Source organism: Monodon monoceros, unplaced genomic scaffold, assembly GCF_005190385.1.
Source record: "Monodon monoceros isolate NGI ecotype Baffin Bay Population unplaced genomic scaffold, NGI_Narwhal_1 Super_Scaffold_4, whole genome shotgun sequence".
NCBI classification, from domain to species: domain Eukaryota; kingdom Metazoa; phylum Chordata; class Mammalia; order Artiodactyla; family Monodontidae; genus Monodon; species Monodon monoceros.
In genome coordinates, this window is record NW_021703781.1 from 7392215 (window position 1) to 7408753 (window position 16539).

Sequence of the window (16539 nt, forward strand, 5' to 3'; positions counted from 1 at the left end):
TTTCTACAGTCAAAAGGAAGGCAGAGGACATGGGTGGGCGTCTATTCTGGGAAGGCCTCATAGGGTCCCACTCGGTTACATCTTTTATCCTCAGCTGTAGGGCCTCAAGTGTAGCTTGATAAAAGACAGAGTTTCATGTCAACATCTTTTCAGTATCTTCAATGCAGTCCTCTCTTCCAGTCACTTGTCTCCAGACTAAAACCTGAAACATTTTAATGTGCTCTCCAACTTCAACTTATACTGAGCCATTTGTCTAATGAGTGAATGAGTTTTTTTCTTTTGAAATATAATCCCTATTTTTTCTTTTCCTGGTTGATGTGGGTGTGTCTTCAAAACTTAGCGATTGTAGAATTTCTCCTTGGGAAGTAAGAATAGAAGTTGACTCCATCCAAACAGTCTCTGCTACAACTCTCACTCTAGTGTCACATAAAGATCACTTCTGAAGTGAAAGCTAAGAGAGCAAAGTTAGGTTCTAATTGTCCTGCATTCTGGGTTCATAAAGTTAATGACTAAGTATTAATCTTTAAAAATCTCAATGGTTGTATGATTGGTAACCAGGATACAGTTGTACAATGAAGCACTGAAGAGAATATTTTGTCCTCTCTATGAATGCTTTATCCAGGTTACTATTTAACAATAAGAAGTAAGTACCTCTCATATAAAGCATAATCTCAAATTCTTTTCACACAGGTAGTCCCTTCTGATGATCTGATTTAGCTAAAATAACTTAGCTAAGATTTCCTCTAAATAGAAGAAACCAAAGTCAGACAAAAATGAAATAATTCACCATTTTTTCCCCAGTGTTTTAGTATTCATACAGAAACAGAACATGAAAATCCTTGAGAAACTGTTTTGGGGATTTAAACATTTCAAGGAAGAATATGTTTGTCTCCTAAGAGTGCTATACCATTACAATCACTGTATATCTTTTGTTTTGGGTTCCTGTCTTTTCAGATAACATGCTGGTGATAAGATATCAGCACTAAGTCAACGTTGTCCCTATTATTGTAAAGTTTATTTTGGCAATTAAATTATCAAGAATGATTGTTGTTTGTCTGTTTCTGCCCCAGGGTCCTTGCACTGGCAACCAGCAGAGTTTGGCTCATAGCAGGCTCTGGGATGCGGTGGTGGGTTTTCTTCATGTGTTTGCCCACATGCAGATGAAGCTGTCTCAGGTAAAGTCACTGTCGTCCAACCATCCTACATGACACACTGGACACTGTGATCACTGGCAAATTAAGCATGCTTTCCTTTTTCTGAATATTATCTTTCTTAGATGACTTCTTTATACAACTTTTACTCTACATTAAAAAAAACCCTTTTTTTTTTAAATAAAAGAATTTTATGCAAAGCTGAGAATAGGTGGAAGCCATTATTCAATTTTGAAAACAAAAGGTATTGAGGAATTGACTCTAATGGAGAAATAAAACATAGTCTCCAAACACTGTACATTTTACAGTCCTTTGTAGACCTGCTTCTCGATGATTACTCACTGGAATTTTCCTCCTCCCTACAGATAATTGGAAGAGGATTTGTCATCTGTTCCAAATCCCTCGTTAAGGGGAGACAGTTTTCTTATAGGGTCATAAACAAGCAGCTGTTCTCAAAAGATGACACTCACCCATTAACAGGACATTTTACTTTGTGAAAGTCAAAGAGAAAAAAAAAATAGCCACGCAGATAGGCAAATAAAGAAGAAACAGATTTTCCACCATGCTTTAATGTTAATTCGGGAGCATATCTTGAAAACATCAGAATGCTGTTTTCTCACTCGTGTATTGCATTTGGAGCTCAGAGTTACACAAACAGAAAAACTCAATATAAATCTTGAGTAACTATGTCCCTGTGATGCAGTGAATTTTGATGGGCTCTCCTGAGGCTGACATGTCTGTCGGGGTGTGGGTATATATCTTCCAGGTGTCAGGTAGAGGAGAGAATGCTAGATTCAAAGTCAAACAACTCCAGTCCAACGCCCATGATTTCATTCACGTGCTCCATCTCTCTTCCTTGAGTCTCCTTTCCTCCAGCAAAGTGAGGATACTCACATCTGCCCTCTGGCCTACAAGCAGGAAGATATCTTGGTCAAAGATAAGGCCAGGCACTGGTTAAAGTGGCAAGGACCGATTTAGTCAGTGATAACTGTTACTGTAGGGAAAAGAACCTAGTGTGAGCTGAACTCAACTTGGACTTGTACAGAGGTGGTAAGTGTTTTAAAGAGAGAAGGAGGGGGATTAGCAGGGTTCAGTAGAGTCAGGGAAGAGGAAAATTACAAAGCGTTGTTCAGTGTAAATGTGATTGGGCCAGCTGAATATTAAAGTCAGGATTCTACCCTCCCACAGAGCCTGGGAGACAGGTTCTACTATCGTCAGGTGTTGGCTGGAACAAACAAAATGTTTCTGGCAGTCTTGAATTTTCTCAGGCAGGCACTCTAAGGGGGACTGGGGTCATCCTAGGGATGCAGCCTTGAGCTGTTAGAAACTATGGTGCTGTTTTGTTCAAGTCTTTATAGACCAAGATTAAAGCCTAGTTGGGAAGAGGGCCCAGAGGAGCTGGCTAGTTTGGTCAAGGAGAGAATCTTTGTCAGTATCTAGTTATTGGTAATCAACCAAGTAAGGAAATATCACGATGCTTTCAACTAATTGCTAATGACATTTTAGTAAGTAAAGGAAATCAACATGAACCAAATTTATACATTCACAGGAGAGTTGCGATTCAGATGTACTGCCATCATTTTATGAACATCTGATGGTGCTACCTAGCAGTTGTTCAGTTTGTAGACCTAGTCAAGGTAACAACTATTTAGGAAGAAAAAGCCTCATCCTTCCAGCAGTGTTGAAATTTGGCTTCCTATGTAGGAAAATTCATATGAATAATATGATACCTTGTATTTTTTTTAAAAAAAAGAAAGAGGGGTATAGTTTAAAATAAGAAAATCTGATGATTCATGAGGTCATAATGTAAATATAAGTACATTCCATATTTCCAGGCACTGAATCTAAGCATAGTGATGTTTGGACACAACATATCTTTGTAAAATAATTTTTTTTCATGGTGAAAAATGAAAAACAAAACAAAATTTTAACGAGAGAAATATCTGAGAGGTTGATAAAATTGGTAAATAAGATATTTTGTGCATTATTAATACAGGTAATACTTGTGTACATTTTTGCCTAGATTTATGTGGGATAAGTTTATCTCTTATCACTGTTATGCCTGTGTTTTCCAGAATATGTTAATTTTTACAAAATATATAGCATCTTGGTGTAGTAAGTTAGAAAGAAGAAAAGACAAGTCCAGTCTTTACTCAAGTAAAAGAAAGATACCCAATGTGCAGAAGCACCTGAGTCTTGCCTCCCTGGCCCCAGGGGATCCACCACTGCTTTAGTTCTTCTGTACTCTTGTTAGATTTATTCACTGTCCTTACAAATACTTTAATAAACATGAGTTGGAATCAACAGTAAATACTCTTTAATTCTTAAGTGTGTATTTTTAATAAGCTGCAGACTTATATTTGGCCTCCCTTTAGCTCTATATTGCTGTAAAGTGTCTGCTATCGGTAGATCCATACTCTTTTTGTGAGAATAAGTATGACGTTCTTGCTGCATAGGTTCCCCATATTATCTCAAACGCAGTATGTTCATTCTTTCAGGATTCCAGTCAGATTGAGCTGCTGAAAGAATTGATGGATCTTCAGAAGGACATGGTGGTCATGTTGCTGTCCATGTTGGAAGGTAGTTTTGAGTTATATCTTCAAGTCCCCTTCAATCTTTTATTTTAAGGATTCCATACACGCTTGCTTTGGGTGTCAGCATGCTGCAAAGGATAAAATATCAACGCTGAGATGGGACAGATACCTCAGATTTATTGCTGGCTTGATTACTTTTTCCAAGTTTGCTTTTTAAAAAAGAGAAATCTTGCCTATCTCAGTTTACAAAACTATGGAATGAAATCACTAGTACTTCATTCGTAGTGATATTTTTCATTTCATAGTGATACCCCAGAGAGTATGCTCTTCAGACAGAATACCTAAAGAAGGTTTCATTTGTTTATCATTTTGTTTGTTTGTAACCAGTGGGGATTACAGACGTTTGGATACACTCCAACTGTGTAAATTGCTGCTTTGAGCTGACTGCCTTGTGACTCCTATGGGTTCTTAAAATTCTGCAGGAGGGGGCTTCCCTGGTGGCGCAGTGGTTGAGAGTCCGACTGCCGATGCAGGGGACACGGGTTCGTGCCCCGGTCCGGGAAGATCCCACGTGCCGCGGAGCGGCTGGGCCCGTGAGCCGTGGCCGCTGAGCCTGTGCGTCCGGAGCCTGTGCTCCGCAACGGGAGAGGCCACAACAGTGAAAGGCCCACGTACCGCAAAAAAAAAAAAAAAAAAAATTCTGCAGGAGGAGAAGGCTCGGGAGAGCTCCCCAGCCCACCAAGTCTAGTGGCGGCTTAGTCACATGCCTCTCTCTCGGGTTTTCATTCTCTCGCTTTTCTCTTTTCAACCTACTTTCCTTTGCTACTGCATTTCATTTCTGTCTCAGACAGTAGACGTAGTAGGTAAGAGCTTGGGTTCTGAGATCTGCCACCAACGCCCACATCCCACTTTCCCACGCAGGCAGCGTGACCCTGACACAAGTTACGTCTCCATTTTTCACTTTCCTCCTCTGTGAAATGGGGCTCATGATAGGCTGATGTAAGCATTCAGTGAAATCATGTGAATACGACCAAAGCAAATAAAACATGTTTGCTATTATGTTCCCTGTCCTTTTTTTTCTTAAATCCTTCCTAATTCCTCTCTCTGTTTCTTAGTCCGCCCTGCACTGCACAGCTATACTTTGACTAATTAAGGCAGTAGGCACACCTTGCGCGAGGACTTCAACGATGCAGCATTTGCTTGAAGCCCTTAGTTGGCAGCCACTTTATACCCTTTGAGCACAGGATCCTTTTCCCATGACCTCAATTCAAGTTTTAGTCTAAATAATAATAACACCACAACCCTAATAACTGCAACAGGAACTGCAGGAATGACAACTTAAAATTAACCTCGTTTAATATGCCAGCTGCTGGTTTAAGTACTTTTTCATCCTAATATCAGGTTTATGAATTGCATAGTAATATTATCACTGTTTTGCAAATGAGGAAACTGAGTGCAGAGAGGCTAAGAAGTCTGCCCAGGGAGCTCAGCTAACAGATGGTGCGACCTGGATTCAAATCCCAATAGCATGGCTCCTGAGCCTGTGCTCTTAACGCTGGTGTTTAATGCTTCACAAATGCACTCAACAGACCCCTCACCATGCATCTTTTTCCTGATGCATGTCTTCGCGTTACATATCAAGCTCTGTTCATGGAATAAAAGCATTCGATGACTATACCTTAGGATAACATCTCATTTCCTCAAGCTTATCCATAGTCTGCCATTTTCTAATTATAAACATTCTAGACCATGAAGAAATGCAGGGAGATCTTTTACATTTTAAATCAGAAAGAGCATCTAATTTGCTCTCAGAAGATCTGTTTCAAATCCAGGCCTTAGCCCTCAATAATCATGTCACGGCCAGCACATTAATTTAACCTTGCCAAACCTCAGTTTTCTCAATAGTAAAATCAGAATTAATAAAAAGTACCTGCCTCACAGACATATGAACGTGAAATCAGGTAACGTTTATGAGCAGTGACATTTCAACCCAAAAGGTCTGTGCAAACACTCATTTTTATTATTAATATGAGACTGTATTTCAGTTTCTGGCTTTAGGATAATATAAATGTTTGCCCCATTTTTTTTTTAATCCTAAAACACGTTGCTTTTTTTTTTAATCCTAAAACACAATTAGAGGGAAAAAATGTCCGATTTTCTTCACATATTGTTTTATGTGTGTTAATTACTTTGTGAATATGCTTTTGCTTGTGTTCATGTAATCACTCTTTGAAACTACAGTTTACAAGTAATTACTCTTTTCCTTCGTACGCTGGAAGATAAACAAGGAGCTATCTTTGATTCAGATGTCATATAAGATTTATATTATATATTATATATATATATTCTATATTATAATTATATATTATTATATATCTGTAGACACTGGAGGTTTTTTAGACATTTTAAGATATTTAATATTTACCTGCACAAATTAGCGACAACTTATACAACTGGACCAGTTTCCAATTAATTCACGGTAACCTACACTAGATTCTACCTGGCTTAGACACTGGTTTTATCAGGAATGTTCATTTTGAGCCAATGCAGTTCTTTACCCCTAGGCAATGTCGTTAATGGCACCATCGGCAAACAGATGGTTGACATGCTCGTGGAATCTTCCAACAACGTGGAGATGATTCTCAAATTTTTTGACATGTTCTTAAAACTCAAGGACTTGACGTCTTCTGATACCTTTAAAGAGTATGACCCAGACGGTAAGGGAGTCATTTCCAAGAGGGACTTCCACAAAGCGATGGAGAGCCATAAGCACTACACCCAGTCTGAGACTGAATTTCTGCTGTCCTGCACAGAGACGGATGAAAACGAAACTCTGGACTACGAGGGATTTGTCAAGCGGTTCCACGAGCCTGCCAAGGACATCGGCTTCAACGTGGCAGTGCTTCTGACAAACCTTTCTGAACACATGCCCAACGACACCCGGCTGCAGACCTTCCTGGAATTGGCCGAGAGCGTCCTGAATTACTTCCAGCCCTTTCTGGGCCGCATCGAGATCATGGGCAGTGCCAAGCGCATCGAGAGGGTTTACTTTGAAATCAGTGAGTCCAGCCGAACCCAGTGGGAGAAGCCCCAGGTCAAGGAGTCCAAAAGGCAATTTATATTTGATGTGGTCAACGAAGGGGGAGAAAAAGAGAAGATGGAGCTCTTCGTGAACTTCTGTGAGGACACCATATTTGAGATGCAGCTCGCAGCTCAGATCTCAGAGTCGGACTTGAACGAGAGGTCAGCGAATAAAGAGGAGAGCGGGAAGGAGAAGCCAGAGGAGCAGGGGCCGAGGACGGGTTTCTTTTCCATCGTGACGGTCACGTCGGCCCTGTTTGCCCTCAGGTATAATATCTTGACCCTTATGCGGATGCTCAGCTTAAAGAGCCTGAAGAAGCAGATGAAGAAGGTGAAGAAGATGACGGTGAAGGACATGGTCACGGCCTTCTTTATGTCCTACTGGGGGTTTTTTATGAGCCTCCTGCACTTTGTAGCGAGCGTTTTCAGAGGCTTCTCCCGCATCGTCGGCAGCCTCCTGCTGGGAGGAAGCCTGGTGGAAGGTGCGAAGAAGATCAAGGTGGCGGAGCTCTTGGCCAACATGCCGGACCCCACGCAGGATGAGGTTCGAGGAGACGGGGAGGACGGAGAGAGGAAAGCCATGGAAGGCGCCCTGCCCAGCGAAGATCTGACGGACTTAAAGGAACTGACAGAGGAGAGTGACCTGCTTTCCGACATCTTTGGCCTGGACCTGAAGCGAGAAGGCGGGCAGTACAAACTGATTCCTCATAATCCCAATGCTGGCCTGAGCGACCTCATGAGCAACCCCGTCCCTATCCCCGAGGTGCAAGAAAAGTTCCAGGTAACTTACCTCCAGTCACAGCGGCTCTCTGGACTTCAGGTGGGCACACTAAGTGAACTTGACATCAGCCGTCTTGCTAGTGCCAGGGCGGTTTTCGGTACGTGACTTGCCTTGCCAAAGAGGAATGGCTTTTTATTCAGGTGGAGCTAGCCTTTTGTGAAGGTTCCTTATAAATTGTTAAGTTAAACTGTGAAAGTACGAGCTGAAGTATTCACCCTCCTGACATTAGGCAATTGAACGATAATCATTCCATCCACAAATATTTTACGAGGATTGGCCGGGTGTCTGTTACCACTGGGTATCATAGCAAATTAAAAGAAATGTAAGATGTGCTCACTGCTTTCAAGTTGCCTTAAAGAGTTTATTAGAAAGATAAAAGACTCACGAAAAAGTTAGAAAATTATTAAGTGGTACGTAGCATAGGCAGCAGATAGTAGAGGTTACCTGTGTTGAGAAAAGGGAAACCTCAGTATAGCTTGGAGTAGTTAGATGAGACTTAAGCAGTGGGACTTAAGTTGGTGTTGGAAGATGAGGAGGATTTGAGTAGGTGACTGAGGGAAAGAAGGTAGTTGTGAAATAAGAAAAGTGGGAAGGAGCTCAGAAAGTTGGTACCTACTGCTGGCCTGGTAGGTAAGTGTGGGGAGGGGGGAAATGCGTGGACCAGTAGAAGAAAGGGCACACATGAAAGTTTTATCTCAATGGAGACAGGAGGGTATCATTTATAGGTTACAGTTTGACACAGGGTCACGGGGCTCCCTAAACTCATTCAAAAGTGATGTGTAATCCTGCTTCTCTTTTCCCCATTGACTCATCCAAGGAACAGAAGGCAAAAGAAGAAAAGGAAGAAAAAGAAGAAAGCAAATCCGAACCTGAGAAAGCCGAGTATGTGTAGTTGCTGTATCCTTTCCTTTGTTTTAGTGTCTTTCACTCGTCCTCTCTCTTCAGGGGATGCAGTGGAGACTCTCAGGCTGCAGGATGACATCTGTCATCTCAGTGGAGAGCCTCAGCCCCTGGGCAGGGATAAGCGTAGACCACACACCCGCCCTGGGGGCCACTCCCACCTCTTTCTTGTGCCGTGAGGATTCTGTTTGTGTGTTTCTCTCTCAGCAGAAAAGACTTCAGTGATTCCATGTGATGCTCTCTGCAAGATGACTGACTGCTGTAGTTCTCTGTTTAAAATCGAGCATCTATTCTGTCCTTGTAAAGAAGGGAGGGGACAAACGTTCTGAATGCCGTGGCACAGAATTCTTGGGGCATGGTGGTCCTCAACGCACAGTCCTAGGGCCACCTGCGTAAAAACCACCTGGAGAGTCTGTTAAAGACACAGATTCCGGGCTTCCCTGGTGGCACAGTGGTTGAGAATCTGCCTGCTAATGCAGGGGACACGGGTTCGAGCCCTGGTCTGGGAGGATTCCACATGCCGCGGAGCAACTAGGCCCGTGAGCCACTACTACTGAGCCTGCGCGTCTGGAGCTTGTGCTCCACAGCAAGAGAGGCCGCGATAGTGAGAGGCCCGCACACCACGATGAAGAGTGGCCCCCGCTTGCCACAACTAGAGAAAGCCCTAGCACAGAAACCAAGACCCAACACAGCAAAAATAAACTAATTAATTAATAAACTCCTACCCCCAACATCTTCTTTAAAAAAAAAAAAAAAAGACACAGATTCCTAGGCCCCAGCACAGATTTTGAATCAGCAGGTCTGGGACCCAGGAAACTTCATTTTCAGCAATATTCCTGGTGCTATGGAGCACGGTTATAAATGCAACAATGAGAAATAAAGAGCTGCCTATGAAGCAGTGAAAATGTATAATTTCCTCATAACACTGGCTTTTCTGTTAATAATTGAAACCTACATCTTTCTCCAAGTTTACATAGTTTTATATGCACATTTTTAACAACTGGGGAAATCAAATTAAGTGCCTATAGTGCACCTGTAGCATTCTCATGTAGCATTTTATTTTTCTCCTCTATTCTGTTACTTCCTTTGGCCTGTTTTCATTGTCTGTTCTGTTTTTTCTTCTTTTGTTTTTAGAATAGCAAATGTTTATTTAGAATTGTTTTAATTTAGTTGTAGTTATAAAATTAAAACATTAAATGATATAACTCAGAAATAGTTCTTATTTCTAATGTCATATTTCATGGAAAACAGTTTTATTCAACTTTTTCACATGCCTACTTGACATCACTTGAGTCACCTTTTGAATAACTTAACACTTTTTTCAGGGAAAATCATTTTTATTTCCAAGTTATTTGAGATAGAAAATTTTAAAGAGTTTTGTTATTAGAAATTTTCAAACACACACAAAAGAGAGAATGTTATAATGCACCCCATATACACATCACCAAATTTTACTAATTATTAACATTTTGCTAATTTTGTTTCATCTAGGTTTTCTCCTGCCTACCCTCCCTACCATAGACACACACACATATTTCGGGGCCTCCTGTACGACAAGTTGTTTTAAAGAAAATACTAGACACCATGTCATTTCTCCCATAAATATCTTGTATACATTTCTAATTGCTAAGGACTTTAAAAAAAACATAATTATCATGCCATTATTTATACCGAACAAAATTTGCAATTATTCTTTAGTACCATCTAATACCCGCTAAATATTTAAGCTTCTTTGGTTGTCTGAAGAGTGTATTTTTACAGTTGGTTTGTTTGAATTAGGCTTCAAACAAGGGCCAGTGTTGTCTCTTTTGTACAGTCAGCACTATTCATTGTCATAGATCTTGAACTGTTAAATCAGTTGTAAAAATGGCCACATAAGTGACTATCATAGTGAAATGCAGACAAATGTAACAGGGCATCACAGTCATTTCAATGGCAACTCTTTAACGTTAAAATAATGTTTGACCTCATATGAGTTAAGTATGGGTTGTTATGTGGGTTACATATATGTGACTACACATATACATAAATATACTTCCATGAAGCCTTGGTATTTTGCACCTAGAGGGGTTTAGGTGTCAAATTTCAGTGCTTCTAATTTCATTATTGTCTAATTTCAATATTGCAAAATTAATGTATTGACATCGTTTATACATGTGAACAACCAAATGCGTACGCCTCTGATTTTAAATCCTAGTAGCCTGAACATTGAAATAAGAATTTAAAAATAAGGTATGTTCGGGCTTCCCTGGTGGCGCAGTGGTTGAGAGTCCGCCTACCGATGTGGGTTCGTGTCCCGGTCCGGGAGGATCCCGCGTGCCGCGGAGCGGCTGGGCCCATGAGCCGTGGCCGCTGGGCCTGCGCGTCCGGAGCCTGTGCTCTGCGGCGGGAGAGGCCACAACAGTGAGAGGCCTGCGTACTGCAAAAATAATAATAATAATAAGGTATGTTAAAAAGTAGCAGACAAAAAAAGTCTCCATTGTTATTCTTTCACTTAAATATTTTACTCTACAGTTGGAAAGGAATATGCTAGGTATAATACAAAGATACTTGAAGCCTGTAAAATGTCCTATAGATTTGAACTTCACAGAAGTTATCCATCTATAGGGGGCTATGATAAGCAAGAAGTCCTACCCCTAATTCTAAAGTTCTGAATATCATAATTCATTGGAAGAGATATCCGTTATTAAAACAGATACTATGATTTAAATATTCGTGCGTTTGTATACTTTGGCACAAAACCTGTTCAGTTCTTTAGTTTATGGATGGCTTATTTTTCATTCATTTGTGTTCGTAGGGGAGAAGATGGAGAAAAAGAAGAAAAAGCCAAAGAAGATAAGGGTAAACAAAAATTGAGGCAGCTCCACACACACAGATATGGAGAGCCAGAAGTTCCTGAGTCAGCATTCTGGAAGAAAATCATAGCCTATCAACAGAAGCTTCTAGTAAGATGTTTTAAAATGAATGTTGTTACTGATATACTGTGAGATCATCATCATTCGGGTGCAGTAAATATGCATTGACCTTCCCTTGGGTCAGCCCTGCACGTATGTTGTATTTGCCCATCTTAGTGTTTATGTGTTAAAATGAATTCCTTGGTCCACGGCTCCCTGTCATCAAACACATAACCTCTGCACACATTCCCATGAGGGTCCACTTGAGTTAGTGACTGCCAGTGTCTTCCTACAAGGACTTTAGGGCAAGTCAATAAACATAACCCCGGGGCTCCCTCTTTGCAGAACACTATGGAAGGCTCTGCCATACATTATAACAAAGAATACCTTCTAGGGGACAAGTAATTCATATTGATGTTCCAGAGTGGGGTTAGTCAGTTGTTCTAGAACATCGCCCTTTTATTAGAATTCCAGATGTAAAAATATTAATGCAGTGAGCCAACTCTCCATTGATAATAAGAAGGTCTATTCCAAATTATTCTTTAAGTGGAAATAAGTAAATAAATGCAAGAACAAAGAGGGAGAAGACAGTTCTTTATGTAGTATCCTAAACATTTTGTGGAAATGTTCTCCCAATTAATAAAATATATACTTGTTCGTGGAAAACAAAGAAAGGAGATGTAGTTCTCTCTTCCTATTCATACAGGATGGAATTGTTAAAAATTTTGTTTGAAAGGCCTCTTATATGTGTATGTATGTATGTGTGCATAAATATATAATTTTTTCAAGCAGGAAAAGACTGGGAGAAGAATGTCTAGAATAAACCTGTAAGAGGTACTGACCAATAATGTCGGACCTAGAAATTATGAGCACTGCTCCATAACACGGCCAGTTTGAAAGGCAAAATCATACTTAGCCTTTGAGAAGAAAATAGACAAGAAGCTCATGTAGTATAGAACTTCACCCGTAAGGGAAATGGGCTGTTCTCAGCGGTGATATGTTCTAACTGCTTATGCATAAATGTATAGATGACACATTTTTTAAAATGTACCAATATATATTTTAATTAATAGTTTGACCTATATTTTCTTAAACTACCTTGTATGTTACTATATTATGTAATGCAGAGTACACAGAACACAGATGTTTCTGAGGCAACTCTGGATAACCACTGGTTTGATGTGTTGTCACAGTGGACGTGGCGGCAGGTGTGGTCTGGGCGTGGTATAGGGTGTGAGGCTGCACAGGCATTGTAATAAAGCTGCAGCAGTCCCCGTGGGCTCCTGAAGAGTATGTGTAACTGCAGTTGAGTAGAGCACATCACTGAGGTTTCCTTCCATCCTTCTGTCTCCGAGGTCACAGTTCCTACTTTCCTGCTTCTCTTGCAATATGACTTTCTCTGTTCACCTGTTTGCATGCACCAGCCTAATCATGACCACACCAGGGGCCACAGGCCCCTCGTGACCCGAGTCGTTGTGACCTCCCAGCTCAGATAACCAGAGTACCTAACTGTGACCTATGACCCAGTCCCACCTTCCACGGAGAACCAATGTGACTGACCCGGTTTGGATGTGGTGGCCAACTTTGGTCCTATAAACGGTGGCAGAAAAGTCAGGGTCGTGTGTGGGGAGATGACACCATCAGGATGGGCTGTGTCCACAGAGAGGGATAACTAAGGAGATGCCATTTTGCTATGGCCTTATGATGCTAAAGCCCCTGGCATATCCGGGTAGATACTTTATAGTCATCTCCCACTTAATATTAAAACAAGTTCTTGGTATGCCCCATAACCTTTTTCCTTAAACCCACTGCTCCTCTAAGGGTTTTGTATGTTTTTCCCTCATAGCTCAAAAAATAGAACCAACCATTTACTTGGTTGCTCAGACCCCCAAATCCAGAATTATCATCTCTGAGTCCTCTCTTTCTTTCCTACCTCAGATACAACCCAACAATAATTCTTCTCGGCTCTCTCCTCCAGATGTACCCAGAGTCTGCCCAGTACTTACCACCTCCACAGCCACCACCTGGTCCAAGCCACCACCAGCAACATCATCTCTTCCTGTATCCTGCAGTCACTTTCTAACTCGTCTCCTGCCTTCCATGCTTGCCTCCAATCTATTTTATACTCAGTAGCTGGAATTGTCTTTCAAATCATCTGATTGCATCAGCCCTCTTCAGCTCCTCCAAGAGCTTGCCGTCCCATTTAGAATAAAATAATAATTCCAATGATATTAACAAGATTAATGATTAACTTCCCCTATAGTAACTTACCTAATCCTCATAGCAAACTTATGAGACAGGTTTTGTTGTTATCCCCACTTTACAGGTGAGAAAAGTGATGCTACAAGAGTGATTAAGTCTCTTGTCCACATCGCACAGTGAGTCAGTGGTGAGGTCAGGCTTTATGCCCAGGCAGTGTGGTCCCAGCGATCAGACACTGAACCACTGCACTATAAGGGGCAGCAGACTTTTTATCAGAGGGCTACAGAACCCTGTCCCCCACTCACCTCTCTGACCTCATTCCCTCCCACTCTCCCCTCCTCTCACCGCGCTACCTCCTCACCATCCGTCAAACACACCAGCATCACCTGGGACTCGGGACCTTTGCCCTCCAAGCTCTTTCTCTGACATTCCCGTCCCCAACTGTTCACTTGATTGCCGTCCAGTGGCACCCAGGCCTCAGCTCAAATGTCACCTCCTTAGACAGATCTTCTCTGACCACCTGTCTGGATAGCGCCCCTGTTCCCTAAGTCCTTAACCTGATGGATTTTTCTTCATAACATTTAACATTCCCTGAAATTACGCTTTTTATCTGTGAATGTGCTTCTTTATTATGTCTCCTCCGTGGTGGTTTACGTCATAAAGCTTGGTGCTTTACATCGATAGCACCAAGCATGGGACTTGAAACCCAGTGGGCCCTCAACAAATAGTTTTGGGTAAATGCATGAATGCTTTATTTCAATTGTCTGCAAATTTCAAGTCTCTCGATTCAATGACCTTTTAATAATTTTTTTCACCTTCAGAACTATTTTGCTCGCAACTTTTACAACATGAGAATGTTAGCCTTATTTGTCGCGTTTGCAATCAATTTCATCTTGCTCTTTTATAAGGTATGTACATCTTCGTCTTTTAATAACCAATATGAAAGACTGAATTGAATGTAAAGATTTCAGAGATCCACTAGTGAGCACATCAAAACCGATGCTGAAATGTATTTGATGAAAATGAAAACCTGAATCTCAGGCACACTGCTGACTGTCTAGTAGAGCAGGGATAGATTTGCTTCTTCACACTAGGTGAGAAACGCCCCCACTGAAGAATGTTGGATTTGCAGAGGATTTACCCACAGTACTCAGGGTCTAATTTGGCTGACTATCTCACTTGTTACTGTATCTGGGTGTGGACTATCTCACTTGTTACTGTATCTGGGTGTGGCATATCTGTACTGTATTAAATTATTCTGATCACTGAGAAGGCAGCTTAGCCATCTAATTATTTCCTGCATGTACTGGAATCCTCATGTCTGGGTTTAGTTTCGGTCATATAACAAAATGACTCAGTTATATATATATATATTTCAGTTATATTTATATATATTTTTTCTCTACATATATATATATATATGTATCATATGTTCTTTTTCAGATTCTTTTTCCATTATAGGTTATTACAAGATACTGAAAAAGCTATCTTTTTTAGCCTTTGCTTTTAGTCTTTTCATCGTGCAGTGATTTCACATCCAGCTATTTGCTAAGACTGGGTTTCCATTGTTTCTTGTTTACCCTGATGTCAGAGGAAATGAACTGACTGTACTTTAAATGATTTGAATCAGGTCTCCACTTCTTCTGTGGTTGAAGGAAAGGAGCTCCCCACTCGCAGTTCAAGTGAAAATGCCAAAGTTAGCAGCCCGGACAGCTCGCCTAGAATCATTGCAGTTCACTATGTGCTGGAGGAGAGCAGCGGCTACATGGAGCCCACGCTGCGTATCTTAGCCATTTTGCACACGGTTATCTCTTTCTTCTGCATCATTGGATACTACTGCTTGAAAGTAAGATAGTAAGGCACCAAGGAACCTGTGTGTATCCGCGTGTGTGTGTGTCTGTTGCACGTTGGACTTCTGGGGAAGCAGATTCTGAGATGGAAATTACATACACATAGTTTATTAGGGAATGTTCCATAAACACCTGCGGGGCAAGGGGAGGAAGCAGCATGGAGAAAAGGGAAAAGTGGGGCTACAGTACAGACCCAACAGGGCACATCACAGGTCTCTGTTCTGAAGCTGAGATGCCCCCTTCAGGGTAGCCCTGGGCTGGGGCATTGGAGCTGGGCCTTTAGAGCTCCCTGGTGACGAGTCACTGGATGCAGGCAGCCCTGGGAAGGGGATGTGGCTGTCACATTGTAGTTTTCTCGCACGTCAGTAATTATTCACATATAGCCAATTTCACCTATAATTTGACCCCACAGAAGTCCACCCACTATGTCTCCTAGCAGTGCTCAGTGTAGTAGAAATTCTAGAAATACATCATATTGGACCTCTGAGAGTCATTTTGATTGTTTTGTTATTAGGTAAGTATCTCTCGCTATCCTTGGCAGAAATGCTTCACTGTTTGTCACGTCACCCGGAAAATAATGGAGCCCCATCCCTAGAGCCTTACCAAGGGAACACTATAGTTTGGTGAACAGAACTCAAGATAGTCTCTCTGAGTGCTCAGGGCCGCCCATCACCTTTGCAAACCTCTTTATCTTTTCCTAGCATGACACCTTTTTACTGCAGGGCTTTTATTTCACTGTGCCCTGCTTCTGATTGGGAAACTTCTAGAAGACTTTTGAAAAACCAGGGTCCAGGGTAAAAGACTAGAACGTAAAGTTTTTTTCAGAAACTCCTCTACCTCCCTCTGCTTCCCTTGTTTTATTGGGGGGGGAGAGGGGATATTCTTGGATACTTCCAGAATGTCTGCATCTTTTTTGCATCTGTGCCTTGTGTAAAATCTGTCCATATGAAAAGGGAATCAGTAAATTCTGGAGACATTCTGGCAAACTGACAAAGATTTTTGCTGATGTTGAAATTAAAATTTATTTCAAAATAGCATATGGGCATGCTGAGCATGGAATTATTAAAGAGATTTCTAAAATAAAACTCTAAAAATTTTTAGAAGTATGCATTTTGGAACATTAGTGCTATGTTTTATTGCATCCAT

General features: G+C 41.3%; 1 protein-coding gene across 1 annotated transcript in view; it reads left to right on the forward strand.

Moving 5' to 3' along the window:
- Positions 1–16539, forward strand: part of RYR2 (ryanodine receptor 2) — a 721906-nt gene that overhangs the window by 666701 nt on the left and 38666 nt on the right. The window contains exons 85-91 of the mRNA XM_029245584.1: positions 1071–1175; positions 3650–3731; positions 6250–7547; positions 8365–8429; positions 11245–11392; positions 14365–14451; positions 15174–15389. Coding sequence (XP_029101417.1) covers positions 1071–1175; positions 3650–3731; positions 6250–7547; positions 8365–8429; positions 11245–11392; positions 14365–14451; positions 15174–15389 — 2001 coding nt within the window. The remainder of the gene's footprint in view (positions 1–1070; positions 1176–3649; positions 3732–6249; positions 7548–8364; positions 8430–11244; positions 11393–14364; positions 14452–15173; positions 15390–16539) is intronic.